Genomic DNA, 19,642 nt, shown 5'->3' on the forward strand with positions numbered 1-19,642 from the left:
TGGTTAAGCTAAGGATTTTAAGATGAGAAGATTATCCTGGATTATCCAGGTGGGGTCAATGTAATTGTGACCAGGGAACCAGGCAAAGAAAGGGTTACCGAGGATCTGATCAACATCTAACATGGTATGTCAAATGTTTTTCAGACAAGAAGTGACCGTGTGTTCTGTTTTGCAGAAACTGATGTCTCTGTTTTGCAGATGTTGCTATCTCACAGAGAAACTTACATGTTTGCAGCAAGACCCCTGGCAAATGTTCCAGCACCAAGGATCCTAAAGCTACCTTAAAGTAATTAGCATCTTAAATTTTGCTCCTCTGGGAGAGTCCAAGCAGCCATTTTCAGATCATGCCATGTACGAAGTAGCATGTTTACCTGCTACGCAGCGCCCTAAATGAACACAGTTGTTACAAATAAACCTGTTATCCTCAGCTCTCATGTGTACAGTTTCCACTGGCACTGAGCTCAGGGATACACTGCATTGGGAGCTAGCCCCAGCATTCTCCATTACTCTTGCAGACAATAAACCTTTTTTCACCTAATTCTGCCTTGGTTGTGCTTTTTGGCTCAGCACTCGCCAAGAGACGAACCCACTGAGTTCGGTTACACAATCACAAGGGTCCTTATAAAGAGGAAGGCATAGGATCAGAGTCCGAGGAGGTGCTGTGAGAATGGAAGCAGAGGTTCGAGTGATGCCATTGCTGGAATGGGGCCAGGAGACAATGAATGTTAGCAGTCTCTAGAATGTGGAAAAGGTAAGGAATGGATTCTTCCCAAGAGCCTCCAGAAAGACTGCCAACACCTTAAGGTTAAGACTTCTTGGGGCCGGCCCCGTGGCCTAGTGGTTAAGTTTGGTGCACTCTGCTTCAGCAGCCTGGGTTTGGTTCCCAGGCACAGATCTACACCACTTCTTGGCGGCCATGCTGTGGTGGCAACCCACATCCAAAATAGAGGAAGAGGCCAGCCTGGTGGCATAGTGGTTAAGTTTGTGTGCTCTGTTTTGGCAGCCTGGGGTTTGCTGGTTTGGATCCCAGGCACAGACCTATGCATCACTTATCAAGCCATGCAGGCGTCCCAGATACAAAATAGAGGAGATGGGCATGGATGTTAGCTCAGGGCCAATCTTACTCAGCACAAAGAGGAAGATTGGTGGCTGATGTTACCTCAGGGCTAATCTTCCAGAAACCACCCCACGCCCCAAAATAGAGTAAGACTGGCACAGATGTTAGCTCAGGGTGAATCTTCCTCAAGCAAAAAGTGGAAGATTGGGGGTCAGCCTGCTGGCATAGTGGTTAAGTTCTTGCACTCCGCTTCAGTGGTCCAGGGTTCGCAGGTTCGGATTCCAGGTGTGGACCTAGCACCACTCCATCAAGCCACGCTGTGGTGGCATCCCACATAAGATAGAGGAATATTGACACAGATGTTAGCTCAGTGACAATCTTCCTCAAGCAAAAAGAGGAAGATTGGCAACAGATGTTAGCTCAGGGCCAATCTTCTTCAGCAAAAAAACACAAAGGCTTCTTGGATTTCTGTCTACCAGAACTGTAAGATGATAAATTTGTGTTGTTTTAAGTCACTAAATTTGCAGTAATTTGTTACAGCAGCAATAGGAAATCAGTACACAGCTCTTCTATTTTGGACAGCCCATACCTTGAAGTGTCTATTTTGGATAGCCCATACCTCAAAGTGTCTGAGTGGGAGGCAGAGTCACACATTCCTTTCCTCATCATGGACCAATTATATATTCTTGCTCAAGACATGGAATTGGAAATTACTTGTGGAAGTGGTGGCAGGAGTGGCCAGACTGTTTTTGTGACATAACCTCGCCTCTGTCCCCTGTTGCCCCTACCCCTTGGTTCCTACCCATTATCTGTGCCTGGTTCATTGTTTTTCCTATTGATTCTGTTAGCTTACCCTATATTCTACCAGTCAATTCCTTCTCTGGTTTCTGTTGTTCACAGCCAAGAGCTCCGACTAGTTCGGAGAGCCATGTAGTTAATGTGGGCATATTCCAATATTCTGAGTAGATCCTCAGTCTTAGCAGAGCAGAAGCTTTGTTGAGCCATCTTTGTATCCACAGCTTCTACACTGAGTGTCTTGCACTCAATCTGTATTTGTTGAACAAGGGGAGCAAACAACCACAATGTAATGAAACTTTACAGAAAAGGATAATTACAGGAGTAGGCTTTAAGTGTATATAAAAGAGTTAGCACTAAACGGAGACTGTAAAGCTGGACAGAATTTCTGTTGGCCAGATGAGGAGGGGGCGTCCTAAGCAATATACCTGTAGGTAGTTCCCCAACTAAAAACCTTTCTGATATTTGGCCATATATTAGAGACCTTATTTATTTATTTATAAACATGCAGGTTAAGATATTATCAATATATTCATTATTTAAAGAATTCAACCTTATGCAGAAGATTCTATCCATTAGACACATGTAGACCAGGGCTTGGCAATGTATGGTTTGTGGGACAAGGTTGCTATCTTCTACAACCCTCGCTGATTTTGAGGAAGGCCTGCTATGCAAATTTCCTTTTAGATTCGCTTTCAGTTGCTAGCACCATCCCATATCCTTACTCCACCCCATTTGTCTTAAATCCAGATCCCCATAGCTCCTGACATGAGGCTAGACATTAGTGGCACCAAAGGGTGTGTGTGGCTGAAATGAACCTTGGTCCAGAATGTATAGAATGAGTGAGCTTAAAACAGGTTGCTCTCGGGCCAGCCTGGTGGCCTAGTGGTTAAGTTCAGCCCACTCTGGATCGGTGGCCTCGGTTTGGTTCCCAGGTGTGGACCTGTACGGCTATGTTAGCAGCCATGCTGTGCTGGCAGCCCACATACTAAAAATAGAGCAAGATTGGCATGGCTGTTAGCTCAGGGCAAATCTTCCTCAGCAAAAAAACAAAAACAAAACAGGTTTCTCCCAAATGCAGTTCTCACACCATCAAACAATTCCAGAGTGCCTACCAGACAGTCACGATTCCTGTTTATAGTCTAGTGGGAGAATAGAGACATTAAAGAAAGAGAAGCATGATGAAAGTTACTGGAGGGAAAACACAGGGTACAAGGATGGTGCAGTACAGAGGATGACTGGCACTGGCATCCTTCCATCTTTAGGCCTCCCTTAAATCAAATCCCAAAAATCAAAGATTTTCCCACAGAGGACCTATCCAATATACATATATTAAAGATTTTATTTTTCCTTTTTCTCCCCAAAGCCCCCTGGTACATAGTCGTATATTTTTAGTTGTGGGTCCTTCTAGTTGTGGCATGTGGGATGCCACCTCAGCATGGCTTGATGAGCTGTGCCATGTCTGTGCCCAGGATCCCAACCAGCAAAACCCCGGGCCGCCGAAGCGGAGCTCACGAACTTAACCACTTGGCCACCAGCCTAACCCCTCCAATATATTTTTAAAGGTATATTTTATAGAAATATACTACGTTTGGGAAATAGAGAATAAAGCTACCGGTAGCCCACTACTATAACCACACCACCCAAAATCCCTCTTAAGTTTTTATTGTGTAATTTGTGATGGCTATCATTTATTGTGTCCTATGTACAATGCACTGTGTTTAGCATCTTCTATACATGATCTTATTTACTCCTGACAACAATTCTATAAAGTAGATACTATTTTCTCTATTTCGTAGATAAGAAAACTGAGGCTCAGAGAGGTCACACAGATAGTAAGTAACAAGTCTGAATCTAGGGTCATTAATTTTATGTACTTACAATCATAATGCTCAATAAATCTGATATACGCTTTCCACTTAATATTACATACATTACCTTAAATAATGTTCTACAGCGTTTTGGTCACATTTCGGATCACAGTCTTACGATGCGTCTTGAAGTAGGAAAACAGTAGAGGGTTAAAAAGACTCCTGATGCAGATTGATGAAATCGCTCTCCAAATGGCTTGTATCGTTTTGAAACACGGACATTTTGTGCTTTGAAATACGGACAATTTCAATACATCTTTTGCAGCATTTGGGATCTTTATAAAACCTCTTTATTAGGCAAGAAAGTACCTCAATTTTAATTTGCATTTCTTCGAAATTCCTCCGTTCGTTTACAGGTTCTATTTCCACTCTAATTCATTTAGAATGCTTCAATTTGTCTCTGCCATGACGATTTAGAGTTTGAAGAGGCCTCAGAAACCTCCCAGACTGATTCCGTCACTTTCCAGCCCGGGAAACCTGTCCGAGACAATGAGGTGCAAAGCTACAGGGAACTTGCACCCCGGGGCTGGGGCCGGACTCGTAGGGCGTTTTTCCTACTACCTGACCACATCCAACCTACAGACCCAACCGGTTGTTAGAAACAACAGTCTATTACCATCAAGGCAGACCTATCTCTGAAGCATTCAAAGCGCTTCGACATTTATTTTTGTCACAAAACCCCGACAGGGAAGGCTAGACATTTTCATTAATAAGTAGAAAGACGGAGTTGAGGGGCGGAGCAAGGCCTCTCTCAGCTCTTCTACTGGCTACACTAACAAAAAAAAATCCCGGGCTCGTACTGACCCACGGTTTTGAAACAGGGGAAAATGACTTTTTAAAAACGACAACCGCAGGGACACCGCGTTCCCACCCCACCTGCGGCCAGTCGAGGCGGGGCCGGGCCCGCGAAGCCGGCGGGCGGGGGGCGCGCGCTGAGCGCAGGCGCGCACCTGTCCAGGCGCAGGGGCCTCGTGCCCGCGCGCCGCGCCCGCCGCCCGCGCGCCCGCGCCTCTCCCGGCTTCCCCCTCACCTCGCTGCTCTCTCCGCCCTCCAGGCCCCGCCTCGCCGCTCCCGGTCTCCTCCCTGCAGTCGCCCGTGGCTCCGCGGGCGAACTGCGTGTTGCTGCGTCATCGCCAGTGGCCGGTTTGAATGAGCCTCTTGTCGCAGCCCCGCTGCCGCCACCGCCGCGCCTCTGCCTCGGCCGCCGCCGCAGCTTCTTCGCGTCCCTTTGCCTTCGACGCTCCTGCCAGGCCCAGCCTTCCTGCGCCGCCGCCGCCCCTCGCGCCTCGCCATGCCGCTCTACTCCGGTGAGCTCCCTCCTCGCCTCCTGCCCAGCCCGGCGCTAGGCCTCGGAGTAGGCCTGGCCTGCGGGGCGGGCGCCCGGCCGAGCCCTGGGCGGGGGAGGAGACAGGGGAGGCGTGTGTGTGGGGAGGTGACTGCGGCATGGGGATGACCCCGGCCCCTTTCTCCCTGCCAGTTCCGAGCCCTGCAGCTCGAGGGAGCGCTCTCCGTCCTGGGCCGCCAGGTGGGTGGGGTGGGAGCGGGAGTGGAGATGGAAGCAGCGAGCGTTGGCCTCTCCGAGTGGTGACTCTGCAGAATAGTTTCTGCCGCTGTCCTCGTGGGCCAGGAAAGGCGAGGGTGTGTCCCGGGGACCAGGCTGGAGGGGTGCTGGGGTTTCCCTGGGCTCCTCGGTGGTAGCTGCGGAAGGGAGCGGCCAGGAGGGGCAGTCTGAGGCCAGGGAGGGATCGAGGGACCGGGGAGGTGAGGTTGGCCGTCAGCGTTCTGGGGGTTTCCTTCTATAGCATCCTTGCCTTTGGCTCACCCGCCCTTTTTGTACCAATTTCGGTTTTATCCCGAGGCAGATTGCGAATTTATCTTTTTGCTTCGTTTTCATTTTATCACACATTGTGCTTTGGGCTTCTCTGTCCCGAGCATAATGTTAGCTTTGAGAGGTAGGTGAAATACAAATATCCATGGGCGTCATTTCCTTTTGATTGGCGTTTGACAGCGTTATTTTGCATAACGGCAGTCCGAGGTACTGGCCAGGGGTCACATTTTTTCTTAGTTAAATGGACCTTGCTAGTCTTATTCAAAATGGCACCTAAAATGTGTGTGGTGGCTCCGGTTGGTTGTGGATCTGTGATTCATTGGCCATCCTTGACTCTCAGTCATAATTCGTTTATTGAAGATTCAGTATTTTCAAAGAATGATATGAAACAAAAGAGTAATGTTTAATCTCGAGGTGGATTCTTGACTTTCTAGAATCTTGAATCGAATGCCTTCATAGTGATTGCTTAACCTCTTTCTGAGGCCACAATGATTAACAGTAGAATGGTATATTCTGTTTATGCAATATAAAATTGAGGGGCATTAATTAACTAATGGCGGTAAATACCCAGAGTATACTAATACTACTAAAACACACTGGTAGACTCACATACAGCAAAACCAGTCCCTCTCTTTGTTCCCCTCAAAAATGCATGTACTCACCAAACTATCTTAAAAATTGAGTTCTGGGCCAGCCGGGCTGAGTGGTTGAGTTCGTTCGCTGAGCTTTGGCGGCCTGTACCTAGATCCCGCTCATCGGGCCGTCCTGAGGCAGTGTCCCACATAGAGGAGCTAGAATGACCTACAACTAAGATATGCAACCATGTACTGGGGCTTTGGGGAGGGAAAAAAAGAGGAAGATTGGCAACAGATGTTAGCTCAGGGCCAATCTTCCTCACCAAGAAGCATATCTTTAAAAAAAAAAAAAGATTCTTTTAAAAAAAGAGAAAATTGAGTTCCATCTTAAATATTTAATCAGATCTTTTCCTCATTTCCAAAATGAGGGAATTGTAGATTTCTAAGGTTTCTTCCTTTGACATCTCCATATTGAGAATCTGTATTTTCAGGTTCTGCAAAAATGAGAACATTTTAAGTACCTTTTCTTAAGTTTTAGTAGCACATAAAATATTCAGATTCTTATATGGTTAGGGATAAGTGCTAGAAAAATCAATGAACACCTGTGTGCCTGGCACAGGGCTATTGTTTTTATACATGGTACTTTGTTTTAATCTTCAACGTAATCCTGTGATACTGATCTGATTCTCCTTTATGGGTAAGCAAAGAGTTTAAGTAACTTGCTGGTGGTGACACAGCTAAATAAATTGCAGGTGGGTTTCTCTTCATTATTTCTAATACTGTTTTGGTTTAGTCTCATCGCTTGCTTATATTATTGTAATATATTTCTAGCTTATCTCAGTGATTACAGTTGTGCTCCCTTCAAACCTATTTTCCCTGATGCTGCTAGAGGGATCTAATGTTCAAACCAGACCAACATGGCCTGTATAAAAACCTTTCAGGGGTTGCTCACGTCCTACAGCATAAAGCCCCGTACATTTTAGCATGACTTATGTTATCTTCCTTGACTTGATCCTTGGCCAGCTTCCAGTTTCAGCTGCTTGCTCTTCACTCTGGGAATTACTTACATCTCGGAACACGCTATGCTGCTTTATACTTTTGAATGTTTTTCTTGTCTTTTCCAGGAATGCTTTTATTCGCTCTTGTTTTCTGGCTAACGTCTAATTTTTTCTTTGATGCTCAACTCAAAGTTGATAGTGATAATTCAAAGTTATCACTTCCTCCAGGGAATCCTTCCTCACTCATGAAGCTTTACTCTGTACTCCTGTAGCATTTATAATATTTATATTGTTAATTATCTTAAGCTTTTTCCCTGTCTCTCCTTGAGTAAACTATTAAGTTTGTTCATAGTTTCCCTAATGCTTGTTACTGGGCTTATTGAATGAGTGCTAACCACATTAATTGAACTGGTGAAAGAATTGAGATTTGGAGTCAGAGTCAGTTTTTCATATTCTGATTTTAGTAGTTGGAAATCAGACCATTGTTAGTTTTGAGATTCTCATTTTGAGTAGGTATTAATTTTTCAGTGGAAACAAACACTGTTTATCCTTGAGTTTATTTATTTTTACATATTTTAAAAGTTAGCTATTTTATGAGGCTGATTGAAATTTTTTTATTGTGGTACAGTATATGTAACATAAAATGTACTGTTTTACCGTTTTTTTCTTTTTTGTGTGTGTGAGGAAAATTTGCCTTGAGCTATCATCCATTGCCAATCCTCTTTTTTTTGCTTGAGGAAGATTAGCCCTGAGCTAACATCTGTGCCAGTCTTCCTCTGCTTTGTATGTGGGATGCCTCCACAGCATGGCTGATGAGTGGAGTAGGTCCACACCTGGGATCTGAACCTGCGAACTCTGGGCTGCGGAAGCGGAGTGTGTGAAACCCTAACCACTTGGCCAAGGGGTGGCCCCCTATTTTAACCTTTTTTTTTTTTTTTTTAAGATTGGCCCTTAGCTAACATCTGTTGTCAATCTTTTTTTATTTTCTTCTTCTCCCCACCCAAAGGCCTTGCAGTACATAGTTGTATGTTCTAGACGAAGGTCCTTCTAGTTCTGCTGTGTGGCACACTGCTTCGGCATGGCTTGATGAGCAATGCTAGGTCCGCGCCCATGATCTGAACCAGCAAAACCCTGGGTCACCTAAGTGAGGCACATGAGCTTAACCACTCGGGCATGGGGCTGGCTATTTTGAAGTGTACAGTTTTTGGCATTAAGTACATTCTTGTAGTTGTACAACCATCATCACAATCTACCTCTAGAACTTTTTCATGTTACTAAACTGAAACTCTGTACCCATTAAACAGTAACTCCCTATTTCTGCTTCCCCCTAGCCTCCTGGCAACCACTACTCTACTTTCTCTCTATGAATTTGACTACTTTATTAGGTACCTTACATAAGTGGAATCATACAACATTTGTCCTTTTGTATCTGGCTTATTTCACTTAGCATAATATCTCCAAGGTTCATCCACATTGTAGCACATGGAAGAATTTCATTACTTTTTAAAGCTAAATAATATCCATTGTGTGTATATATCATGTACTGTTCATTCATTCATCTGTTGATAGTCACTTGGGTTCCTCCCATCTTAGGCTGTTGTGAATAATGCTTCTGTCAACGTGGGTATACACATATCAGTTTGAGTTGCTGCTTTCCATACTTTTGGGTATATACTTAGAAGTGGAATTACTGGATCATATGGTAATTCAGTGTTTAATTTTTTGAGGAACCATCATACCTTTTTCCCCAGTGGCTGCACCATTTTATATTCCAGTCATCAGTGCACAGGGGTTCCAGTTTCTCCACATCCTCACCAACACTTGTTATTTTCTGTGTTGTATTGTTTTTGGGTTTTTTCCTAATAGCCATTGGTATGTCTATGAAGTAGGATTTCTGTCTTTTCTAATGATTTAGTTATATCTTTGGATTCTTCTTAATATTTGACCACCTCTTGCTCAGGAACCATACCTTTCATTTCTCCCACACGTTTCTTCTTATAATTTAGCATCTTTATTCCTTAACCTGTTTTAAATATGCTTTATTCTCCCAAGAATTTTTTTCTTCTTTCAAATTATCTTTCTAACGTTTCTTTCCTCTCTTTATTCCAACAGTATATACTGATTTTAGTGATTGTTTAATTAAACACATTTTGAAGTCTGTGAACCTTATTTTCGAAACTATTTCCGTGTTGTTCACGTTTTGCAGAGATTATTGGAGTAGGATTCAGAAGACTTGAATATTTACTAACTAGTTTTGTGAGGTTAGTAAATCAATCAACTTCTCTTAAGTCTCTTTCCTTATTTATCAAATGAGAAGTTGGATTAGATCTAAAGTTTATTGAGAATTTACTGCATTCAAGTCACTCCTGATTAGCATAATGGGCATGAAAAAGATGAATGACATAGTTTAGTTTTCAAGAACTAGCCTTATAGTCCCTAAGGATCTTATAAATCTGTCTTATTATTTTGTAAATGAAAAAAATAAATTATGGTTTTATTAACAGTTACTGTGAAATGGGGAAAGGAGAAATTTGAAGGTGTGGAATTGAATACTGATGAACCTCCAATGGTGTTCAAGGCTCAGCTTTTTGCACTGACTGGAGTCCAGCCAGCGAGACAGAAAGTTATGGTGAAAGGAGGAACATTGAAGGTAAAATTTAGTCCAAATCTTCATTACTATTTATTATATAATTAGTGAAAATAACACCAGAAATGTAGCATATGCAGTATTTTTTATTTAGTCAAGGTATGTAATCTCTGGGATTAAAACTCTTGTTCATGTTAGTGTAAGAGGGGAACATTGTAGCCATTTCAAAACGCTATGTTATAAAAGCATCATTAAAATTTTCATTTTAAAGTGCATTATATCAATGAATACCTCTAGGGATCAGGGGAGTGGGGCACTTCCTATGAGGATGTGTTAGAAGTATTTTATTTTATTTAGACTAATATAAAATCTATTTATTTCCTTAAGTAATTTTCTGTTATAGAGGTGCAAAATTTTATGTTTTGTTAAAAATATGGAACAATATGGTAAATTTGTTTTTTAAAAAAATGACTACTACAGAATGTATTTTTGTATATGCATTCAAATGTTGAAATTCAGAGTATTTTAACATCTTTACCAAAGCCCCATTTCTGGAATACTGGAAAACTTCATTTTTTCCTTTGGCTTTTCTTGCATCCTACCCATTAAAAGAGAGCCCTTTTCTCTTGAATTATTGCTATCTAACACCTATCTGGAGATGGGAGAAAAAAATTTTTGTTTAAAAAGAGAGGGAGCCTAATTTTTTCTTTAGTTCCTTTGGAATGATCACATTGACTGCAGTTAAGAGTCCAAGCTTACTAGCATCATTGATGAAGGGCCACAAAGCAAAACTATTTTCTTTATTATTGTTTGTAATACCATTTAAGTGTAGTATATTAAAAACTGCTTTCTTCAAGAGTCAGATATGAAATGCTAAAGAGCTGTAGTTAACTTTAGAGATAAGGGCTGGCTCCCCTTGTCAGCGGGCAGTAAAAGATGTTGGTGAAGAAACATTGTTTCCCCTCCAAATTGCGGTATGAGCTTTTGGCCATTAGTGAACTTGATAAGCCAATTTGTACTGAGCTGTGTACTGGTGGTGTATTGTGGAGAATTATAGAAAAATGCTGCTTAAGTGAAACTATGACTACTAACAGCTACCACTTAGTGAATACCTATTGTGTGCCAGGCTCTTCCTTTGTTTTAATTCTCAACTGTATGTATTTTAAAAGTGAGGAAAGTAAATCTGTTTTACGTATTTTATAAGTGAGGAAATTGAGCATCAGAGAGGTTTAAGTAACATAGTAAGGTACCAAAAGAGCTTGAGATTTACAAGCTGAGCAGATATGGGTTCATTTCCCAACTTTGTGTGAGCTGGAATAAGTAAGTGATCTGAGGAGGCAAATATAGTTATCATTCCTTCTGATTAGCATTAATAGCCCTTGAACTGAGAAGGGCCTTTAGGAAGTTCCTGTTCCACTTTGAAGCAGGGTGTCCAAAGAGATAATTAGTGACATCACCAAAGGAAAGCATATGAGTGCCTGGCACTTTCTGTAAAAAAAAAAAAAAAGAGTAATGTGGAACTGACTTTATTCTGTGAAGGGAAAGGCTTAGCTGCACTAGGCCAAAATATCTATGGACCAATCATGGCGTTAAAAAAAATCGTTTTAACTGAACCTATGGAAGTGAAAGTATTTAATTGCTTCCTAGGTGTAAAATTTAGGACTTGAGAAACATTTGTGGACATGGCAAATATTATTAAGTGTTGATTTGCCTCTGGTAGTCTTGTTTACTCTCCTGATATAATTTTTAATACTACTTTCATTCTCAAGAGTCTCCTGATTTGGGTGATAAATTATATATTCACTTAATTATGTAAATTATATATTCACTTAATTATGTAGTCCTTGTAAGTTATTCTTCATTCTTGTCACATAAGCTAGTTATTAGCTCTGCTGGTTCTACACATTCAATAAACATGCAAGAAGTTAGTATCTGTCATTTGTCATCAATCAAGTGTTTTTTAGTACTTTTGGTGCTGCCAAGTTTACTGTCTTTTAGATTGTGTCTTACACAGTTTAAGCAATTGTTAGGCTTACTAGGACTGCATGGGTTTTTTGTTTTTTGTAAAATACTTTTGATTACAGTAATTTTAAATAAAATCTGCATACAGAAAAACGTTCTATTTTGAAGTAGTTTAAAATTAGTTGTTTATTAGATTATGTTCAGATTGTACAGAGTGGTTAAATGTTTTTTTAATTTGTCTTTGAAACAGGATGATGATTGGGGAAACATCAAAATAAAAAATGTAAGTATTATCTTAAGAAAGCTTATTATAATGCAATTTCCTAATTATTACTCCAAAATATATTCCAAAAGCCTTTTTTTCCATTTGTATATCCAGTTATTCCAGCACCATCTATTGAAAATACTCTCCTTTTCCCATTGACTTGTGTCTTGCTTGAAAATCAGTTGTAGTTCTATTTTTGGACTCTTGTTTCATTGATAGATTTGATTAAATTTATACTAGTTCCATATGGACTTGATTAAAAGCTTTATAATACAAGTCTTGAAATAAGATAGTATGTTCACGATGACTTCTTCAAGAATATTTTAGCTCCTTTGCATTTCCTTATAATTTTAGAGTAAGTTTGTTAGTTTCTACAAATGGACTCCTGGAATTTTGTTTGAGATTGCATTGAATCTGTAGTTCAGTTTGGGGAGAATGAACATCTTAGCTGTATGGAGTATTAAAATCCTTAAATATGGTGTATTTTTCCATTTATTTAGCTCTTTATATTTTCTTAGCAAAGTTTTGTAGCGTTTCAGTGTGGAGATCTTACATGGTTTTTGCTAGATTCTTGGAAGTTGATGTTTCTTGGTTGTTGAAAATGGTATTTTTAAAAAATTTCATTTTCCATTGTTTATGGCTAGGTTATGAAAAGACAGTTTATTTTCATCCTTTGGCCTTGCTAAATTCACTTATTAGTTCCAGTAGTTTTTTTCTGTATATTCCAGTGGATTTTCTATGTACATAAGCATGTAATCTATAAATAGAGGCAGCTTTACTTCTCCCTTTCCAGTCTTTGTAACTTTTATGTTTTTACTGTCTTACTCCGTTGGCCAGGACTTCTAATACAGTTTTGAATAGAAAGTGGTAAGAGTGGGCATCCTTGTCTATTCCTAGTTCACTAAGACCTTTTAGATTAGGCATGGCTGTTGAATTTTAAGTGCTTTTTCTGCTGCTTATTGAAATGATCATATGACTTTTCTCTGTTATTCTGGTAATCTAGTTAGTCTCACTGATTTTTAACTGTTACACCTTGCGTTCCTGCTATGTGTAGTTCTCAGTTTCTTGGTCTTTGTGACCCCTTTACCCTCTTAAAAATTATTGGTTTTAAATCCCAAAGAGTTTCATATTTATGGGTTATATCTATTGATTGAGAAATTTAAAAAAATACTATTCATTTAAAAATAACAATACCAAACCCATTACAAGTTAATCTAATGTTTTTCAAAACAAAAAAAAATAGTGAAATGACTGGCATTGTTCTACAGTTTTGCAAATCTCTTGACAGTCTAGGTTAGTAGAAGATAACTGAATTCTCATATTTGCCTCTGCATTCAATCTGTTGTGATATGTTGTTTTGATTAAAGTATATGTAAGAAATCTGGCCTCACATAGTTAAATAGTTGGACGAGGGAGGTGTCTTTTCAGATAAAATGGTGAACATTTTTCTTTCATAGTATACCAAAACTCAACACATGATAATTTATTGTTGGTTAGTTTGATGTGGTAGAAACCACATCAGTGACCTTTGTACGTTAAAATCTATTTGTCTGTTTTGCACTTAGGATGGGTCTTATACCCATGCATGATTTTGAACATCATGTATTGGTCATTTGGTAAATAATGGTTTTCTGAGTTTTTTAGATCTTATGTATGTTGATGCATTTCATTATACAATGTCAAAAAATTGCATTAGTTAATGTCATTACCAACCTCAACAAAAAAATCTTTAAATAGTTGAAAGCTGCCAGGTGCATAGTGACAGATACAAAATTCTTATTTTCACTTGAAAGCTCTAATTTTTTTTTCACTGTAAAAAATCAGACTCCACCTTTTATTGGGGGTGTGGCAAGATCACTTTGTAGGAGAGCATTTAGGATAGGAGATATTGGTGCAGCTATCTTTGGAAAATATAATCTGCCACATTTGACCTCTGGCCACAGCAATTTACATTCCTCCCGAATGCAAATCCACCCTGCCCTTCCAGACCCCCAGAGTCTAATTCGATTTCGGCATCAACTCAAACTCCAGGATCTTGTCATATTAACCAAGTCCAAGTCCAGATGAAGTTCTTCAAGTGCAATTTCTTGGGTATAGCTCCTCAAGTATGGTTCCTCATTCTGAACACTTGTAAACCAGAGACAAGTTATATGCTCCCACACACCCAGTGTGTACAGTGGTGATACAAGGATAGGATAACCACAATAGAATCCATTCAGAAAGAGGGAGAATGGGAAGCAATATAGAATCATTGATCCATTGCAGTTCTGGAATCCACCCAGGCACATGTCTTATTTCCTTGATTTGGTCCCAGTATCTCTCCCTGGTAATGATTTTCCATGATTGTGACACTCTACTCTGAGCTTTGGTTCCATCTTCTGAATCAAACTTTGATTTCTATAAAACATAGCCTCTGTTTGCAGCTGAGTAGCTCTCTCAGCCTTGAAAGCTCTAATTTTGTCATTGGCAACTATGAATATTGTCAGTTGTTTTCCCTGAAGCAACAAGCTCACTTCATTCATTTTTGAGAAAATGTTGGCTAAATACCCAAGTCTAAAAACGCATAATTTGTCAGTTGTTTTAAGTAAAAATACTACATGTAAAAAAAACAACTAGTCCAGTTTGCAACTTAAACATTTACGCAAGCGTATCCCAAAGACAGCTATCATACTTAGGTACCCAGAAGTGGTGTTTTCTTTTTTAATTGATTGGCACTTTGTAATTATTTCTTCAATAGACTTTAGTTTTTAGACTAGTTTTAGGTTCACAGCAAAACTGAGCGGGAGATACAGAACTTCCCCTGTGCCCTCCTCCCTCCGTATGTATGCGCGTAGCCTTCTCCAGCAGCAGCCTCCCCACCAGCATGGCGCATCTTTTGCAGTTGATGAACTGGCATTGACACATTGTTATCATCCAGAGTCCGTGGTTTATCTTAGGGTTCACTCCTGGTGTTGTGCATTGTATGGGTTTGGACAAATGTGTAATGATATATATCCAGTATTATAGGCTCATATAGAGTAATTTCTTTGCCCTAAAAGTCCTCGGTGCTCTGCCTATTCATCCCCTCCTCTCCCCAACCCCTGGCAGCCATTGATATTTTTACCCTCTCCGTAGTTTTGCCTTTTTCAGAACGTCATATAGTTGGAATTATACAGCATGCAGCCTTTTCAGATTGCTGCTTTCACTTAGTAATATGCATTTAAGTTTCCTCCGTGTCTTTTCATGGCTCAATAACTCAGTTCTTTTTAGTGCTGAATAATATTCCATTGTCTGGATGTGCCAGTTTGTTTATTCATTCACCTACTGTAGGACGTCTTGGTTGCCAGGAGAAGTAAGTTTTTTATGGGTACTTCCCATTCCATAATATAGAATATCGAAAAGAAGTGTATTCAAGGGTTGAGATTTAATAAAATTAATCGCTTTTACTGGTTCATTTTGATGTCACTGCTTTGATATATGCTAAACTGTTAAACTGCCACTGTTGATTTACCACCATCAGTGCAGATGTCAACACAGTGAAAAAGGGAAATAAATAGCATCTTGGTATTATTAAGAAAATAGTTTTGACCTTGCTGGCTCTGTGACAGAAGCTCAGAGACCCCATAGGGGTTCACGGACAACACTTGAGAACTGCAGCCTGGGACAAATTCACTAAGTCATGATGTATTTGTCTCTTTTATGTATTGCTGGATTTAATTTTCTCATATTTTTAAGGATATTTGCATATATGTTTATGAGGGATATTAGTATTTTTATTTTGTATCATCTTTCATTTTGTTATCAGGGTTATATTGGACTCATTAATAGAATTGGGGACGTATTCCCTTCTCTTTTCTGAATGAGTTTGTGTAAGATCGGTATTATTTCTATAAATATTTGAAGTAGTTTACCAGTGAATTCTGTTTGGACTTAGCTTTTCTTTGTGGGAATTTATTTGGTTGATGTGCAATTTCTTTAATAGATATAGGGCTATTTAGATTTTCTACTTTTTCTTATGTGAGTTTTCGTGGATTTTCTCTTTTGAGGAATTTATTTTAAATATGTTGAATTTATCAGCATAAAGTTCGTCATATCGAATATTCATTAATTGTCCTTTTGTATCTGTTATTATTTATTGATGTTCCCTCTTTCATTCCTGATGTTAGTAATATAAGTAGTTCTTATTTTTTTTGGTTGGTGTTGCTAAGGATTTATCAGTAAATCTTTTCATTTTTGACTTTGTTGATTTTATATATTACCCATTTTCTGTTTTATTGATATCTAAGTTACTTCCTTTTTTTTTCTACTTTGGGTTTAAATTGCTTCATTTTCTTGCTTTTTAAAGTGTATGCTTAGATCATTGATTTTTATACCTTATTTTCTTATATAAACAGAAGTAATACTAATTTCTCTTTAAGAACTTTTAGCTGTATTCACAAATTTTAATATGCTGTGTTTTTATTATGCAGTTAAAATATTTTCTAATTTACCTTGTGATTTCTTTTTTGTCCCATGGATTTTTTAAAACTATGTTGTTTCATTTCCAATTATTTGGGGCTTTTTCTAATATATTTGTATTATTTATTTCTAATTTGATTCTGTTATGGTCATGTAACATACCCTAGATTATTTCAGTCCCCTGAAATTTATTGGTACTTGTTTTATGGCCCATCCATTTGGTGATTATTTCATGTGCACTTGAAAACAATTTGTATTCTGCTGTTTTTGGGTAAAATGTTCTATAGATGTCAGGTCAAGTTGGTTTATAGTGTTCAGGTCCTCTGTATCCTAACTGATTTTTTGTCTACTTCTTTTATTAAGTGTGTTGAAATCTCCAACTGTTAGTGTAGATTCGATTGTATCTCCTTTCAGTTATATCAGTTTTTGCTTCATGTTTGTTTTTTTTTTTCTTTTTTCCTGAGGAATATTTGCCCTGAGCTAACATCTGTGCCAGTCTTCCTCTGTTTTGTACGTGAGTGGCTGTCACAGCATGGCTGCTGACAACTAGTGTAGGACTGTGCCCAGGAACCAAACCCTGGCTGCCAAAGTGGAGTATGCCAAACTTAACCACCAGGCCACAGGGCTCGTCCCTGCTTCATGCATTTTGAAGTTCTGTTTTTGGGTGCATACATCTATAAGATTGTTATATCTTCATGAATTGACCTTTCATCACAATGAACCGTCCCTCTTTATCCTTGATAATATTCCTTGTTCTGAGGTCTGCTTAATAGAGCTATTCCATATTTCTTTTAATTATTGATTGCATTTCATATATTTTTTTCATCCTTTTGCTTTTAATCCATCTATGTCTTTATATTTAAAATGGGTTTTTTTAAAAGAGCATATACTTGAGTCCTGCTTTTTTATCCGATCTTAAAATCTCTACCTTTTAATTGGAACATTTAGACCATTTATGTTCAATGTAATTATCAATATATTTGAGTTTAAGTTTACCATCTTGCTATTTGTTTTCTGTCTCATTTGTTCCTTTCTTCTTTTTCTTCCCTTTTTTTGATTTTTAAAATTTTGTGTTTATCTCTACCTTTGCATACTCTTTGTTTTGCTATTTGTGTTTTTATAACAGCTTTATTCAGATATAATTCACAGACCATAAAATCCAACCCTTTAAGGTGTTCATTTGTGTTTTCTACTATATTCATAGAGTTGTGCAACCATCAACACTAGATAGTTTTAAAAAAATGTAATCCCAAAAAGAAAGCTTGTACTCATTAACATTTTTAAAATTCTCCCCTACACCTCCAGAGTTTTAATGATTCCTATAGGATGCCAGTTCTCCAACTGTATCCTGGGAAGCCTAGGCAGTACCCAAGACTCTTTCAAGGGGTCCTTGCGATCAAAACTATTTTCATATTGATACTAGGATTTTATTTGCCTTTTTATTATTTGTTTATGAGTATGCAGTAGAGTTTTTCATAGGCTCCGTGACACGCGATATTGTAGCAGATTGAATGAAGAAGGAAATATGAAAATCTACTGTCTTCTCTTAAGCTAGACATTAAATTTGAGAAAATGTACAACAGAGTCACTCTTCACTAATTTTCTTTGTTTTGAGAAATACCATTATCTTTTACAGAAAATGTTTTTTATCTTAACATTAAATGGGTATATTATTATTTTTAAAATGAATAATAATTCATTAATAGTTCATTACTTAAAGTATTATTAAAATTTTTCAGCTCTAATTTCTAATATGGTAAATATTCATAGATAAAACTTAAATAACAGAAGTGCTTTGGAGTTCTCAGTTTTTAAAAATGTAAAACCATAGTCATCAAACTGAACTGTGGGCCAAATCTGGCCTGCATCCTGTTTTTGTAAGGCCTGCAAATTAAGAATTTTTTTTTTTTTTTTAAAGATTTTATTTTTTTCCTTTTTCTCCCCAAAGCCCCCCGGTACATATATTCTTCGTTGTGGGTCCATCTAGTTGTGGCATGTGGGACGCTGCCTCAGCGTGGTTTGATGAGTAGTGCCATGTCCACGCCCAGGATTCGAACCAACGAAACACTGGGCCGCCTGCAGTGGAGCACACGAACTTAACCACTTGGCCACGGGGCCAGCCCCAAATTAAGAATGTTTTTAAAATTTTTAAAGGGTTGAGGTTGAAAACAACAAACAATATGCAACAGAGACTATGTGTGGCCCAGATAGCCTAAGATATTGATTATATGCCCCTCAATAGGAAAAGTTTGCTGACTCTTGGTATAAAGGGTCCTAAGATGATATGTTTTTGAACTGCTGCTGTAGGGTTTATATTACGTATCTAAATTATTATCTACTTCACCTCAGCATTTTTCATTGTATAATCTATTTTCTTAATTTTAAATGCCATTTAGTCTTTGTTTATTCTTTTTCAGAAATTTCTAACTGTTTTCATGGTTATGAATTTGCTACCATGAATTTGTTTTCATGGTGAATGAATTATTTTGTAAAGTTTCAAAAAGGAATTTCATTAAATTTATGTAATAATTTAGAATCACATCTTTACAATAATTTTTCCAGTTCAGAAATGTGTTATGTCCTTCAGTTTATTTTGGTGTTCTTTTAATAAATAAAGCAAAGTTTTCTTATTGAAGTATTATGTATTTCTGGTTAGGTTTACTCCTAGATATTTCTTGGTATTCTTTCTTATCTATTGTATTTTCTAACTGGCTATTGCTAGTATGTTCTATGAATATTTGATTTTCCTGAGACAGTTGTCTTTGGAAAAAGATTCTTTAGTGGTAGCTGACTACTGCTTTGCTGTTATCTTATAGAAAACTTAGTAAAAATAACAGTTGATAGGATAAAGGTTATTGGATTTCAACATAGGTACTTTAAGACTGAGTTTATTGACCGTATTTGTTTCCTAATTTTAATTCTCATTATTTTTCTCTTCTCTTACTGTCTTTTTTTTTTAGACTTCCACTTCTGGCTTTTTTTTGCTTTTTGTTTTTTTATACCCCTCCACCCTTTTCTTTGTCTCATGTGTTCATGTCTTCCAATTAAGATATTAAGTAAGATGTCATTCACATTTCTGGATTGTGAGATTTAGGGCGACAGTAGCCTCATTGTTCTTCTATTGTATGGAGTGTTAGCATATATTGAGTGTAAGTATTCCCTTAGGTTAATAATGTGTAGAATTATAAAATTGGACATTTTGAACTAATTTGTGTGTTTGTTTTGATGTTTTCCAATAATGGAGATTTCAGTGCTCTCAAAATATTT

At 38.4% G+C, this 19,642-nt stretch overlaps 1 protein-coding gene across 2 annotated transcripts in view; it reads left to right on the top strand.

The window, feature by feature from the left end:
- Positions 1 to 4,628: 4,628 nt before the first annotated feature.
- Positions 4,629 to 19,642, top strand: part of USP14 (ubiquitin specific peptidase 14) — a 35,655-nt gene continuing 20,641 nt past the window's right edge. Inside the window, exons 1-3 of one of the 2 annotated variants that reach the window (XM_023647533.2) lie at positions 4,629 to 5,030; positions 9,629 to 9,774; positions 11,924 to 11,956. In XM_023647533.2, coding sequence (XP_023503301.1) covers positions 5,015 to 5,030; positions 9,629 to 9,774; positions 11,924 to 11,956 — 195 coding nt within the window. In that variant the 5' untranslated portion in view covers positions 4,629 to 5,014. Of the gene's footprint in view, positions 5,249 to 9,628; positions 9,775 to 11,923; positions 11,957 to 19,642 lie in introns of both variants that reach the window. The other variant, XM_023647532.2, reaches the window with a different exon arrangement.

The sequence above is a fragment of the Equus caballus genome, chromosome 8 (genome assembly GCF_041296265.1).
Source record: "Equus caballus isolate H_3958 breed thoroughbred chromosome 8, TB-T2T, whole genome shotgun sequence".
NCBI classification, from domain to species: Eukaryota; Metazoa; Chordata; class Mammalia; order Perissodactyla; family Equidae; genus Equus; species Equus caballus.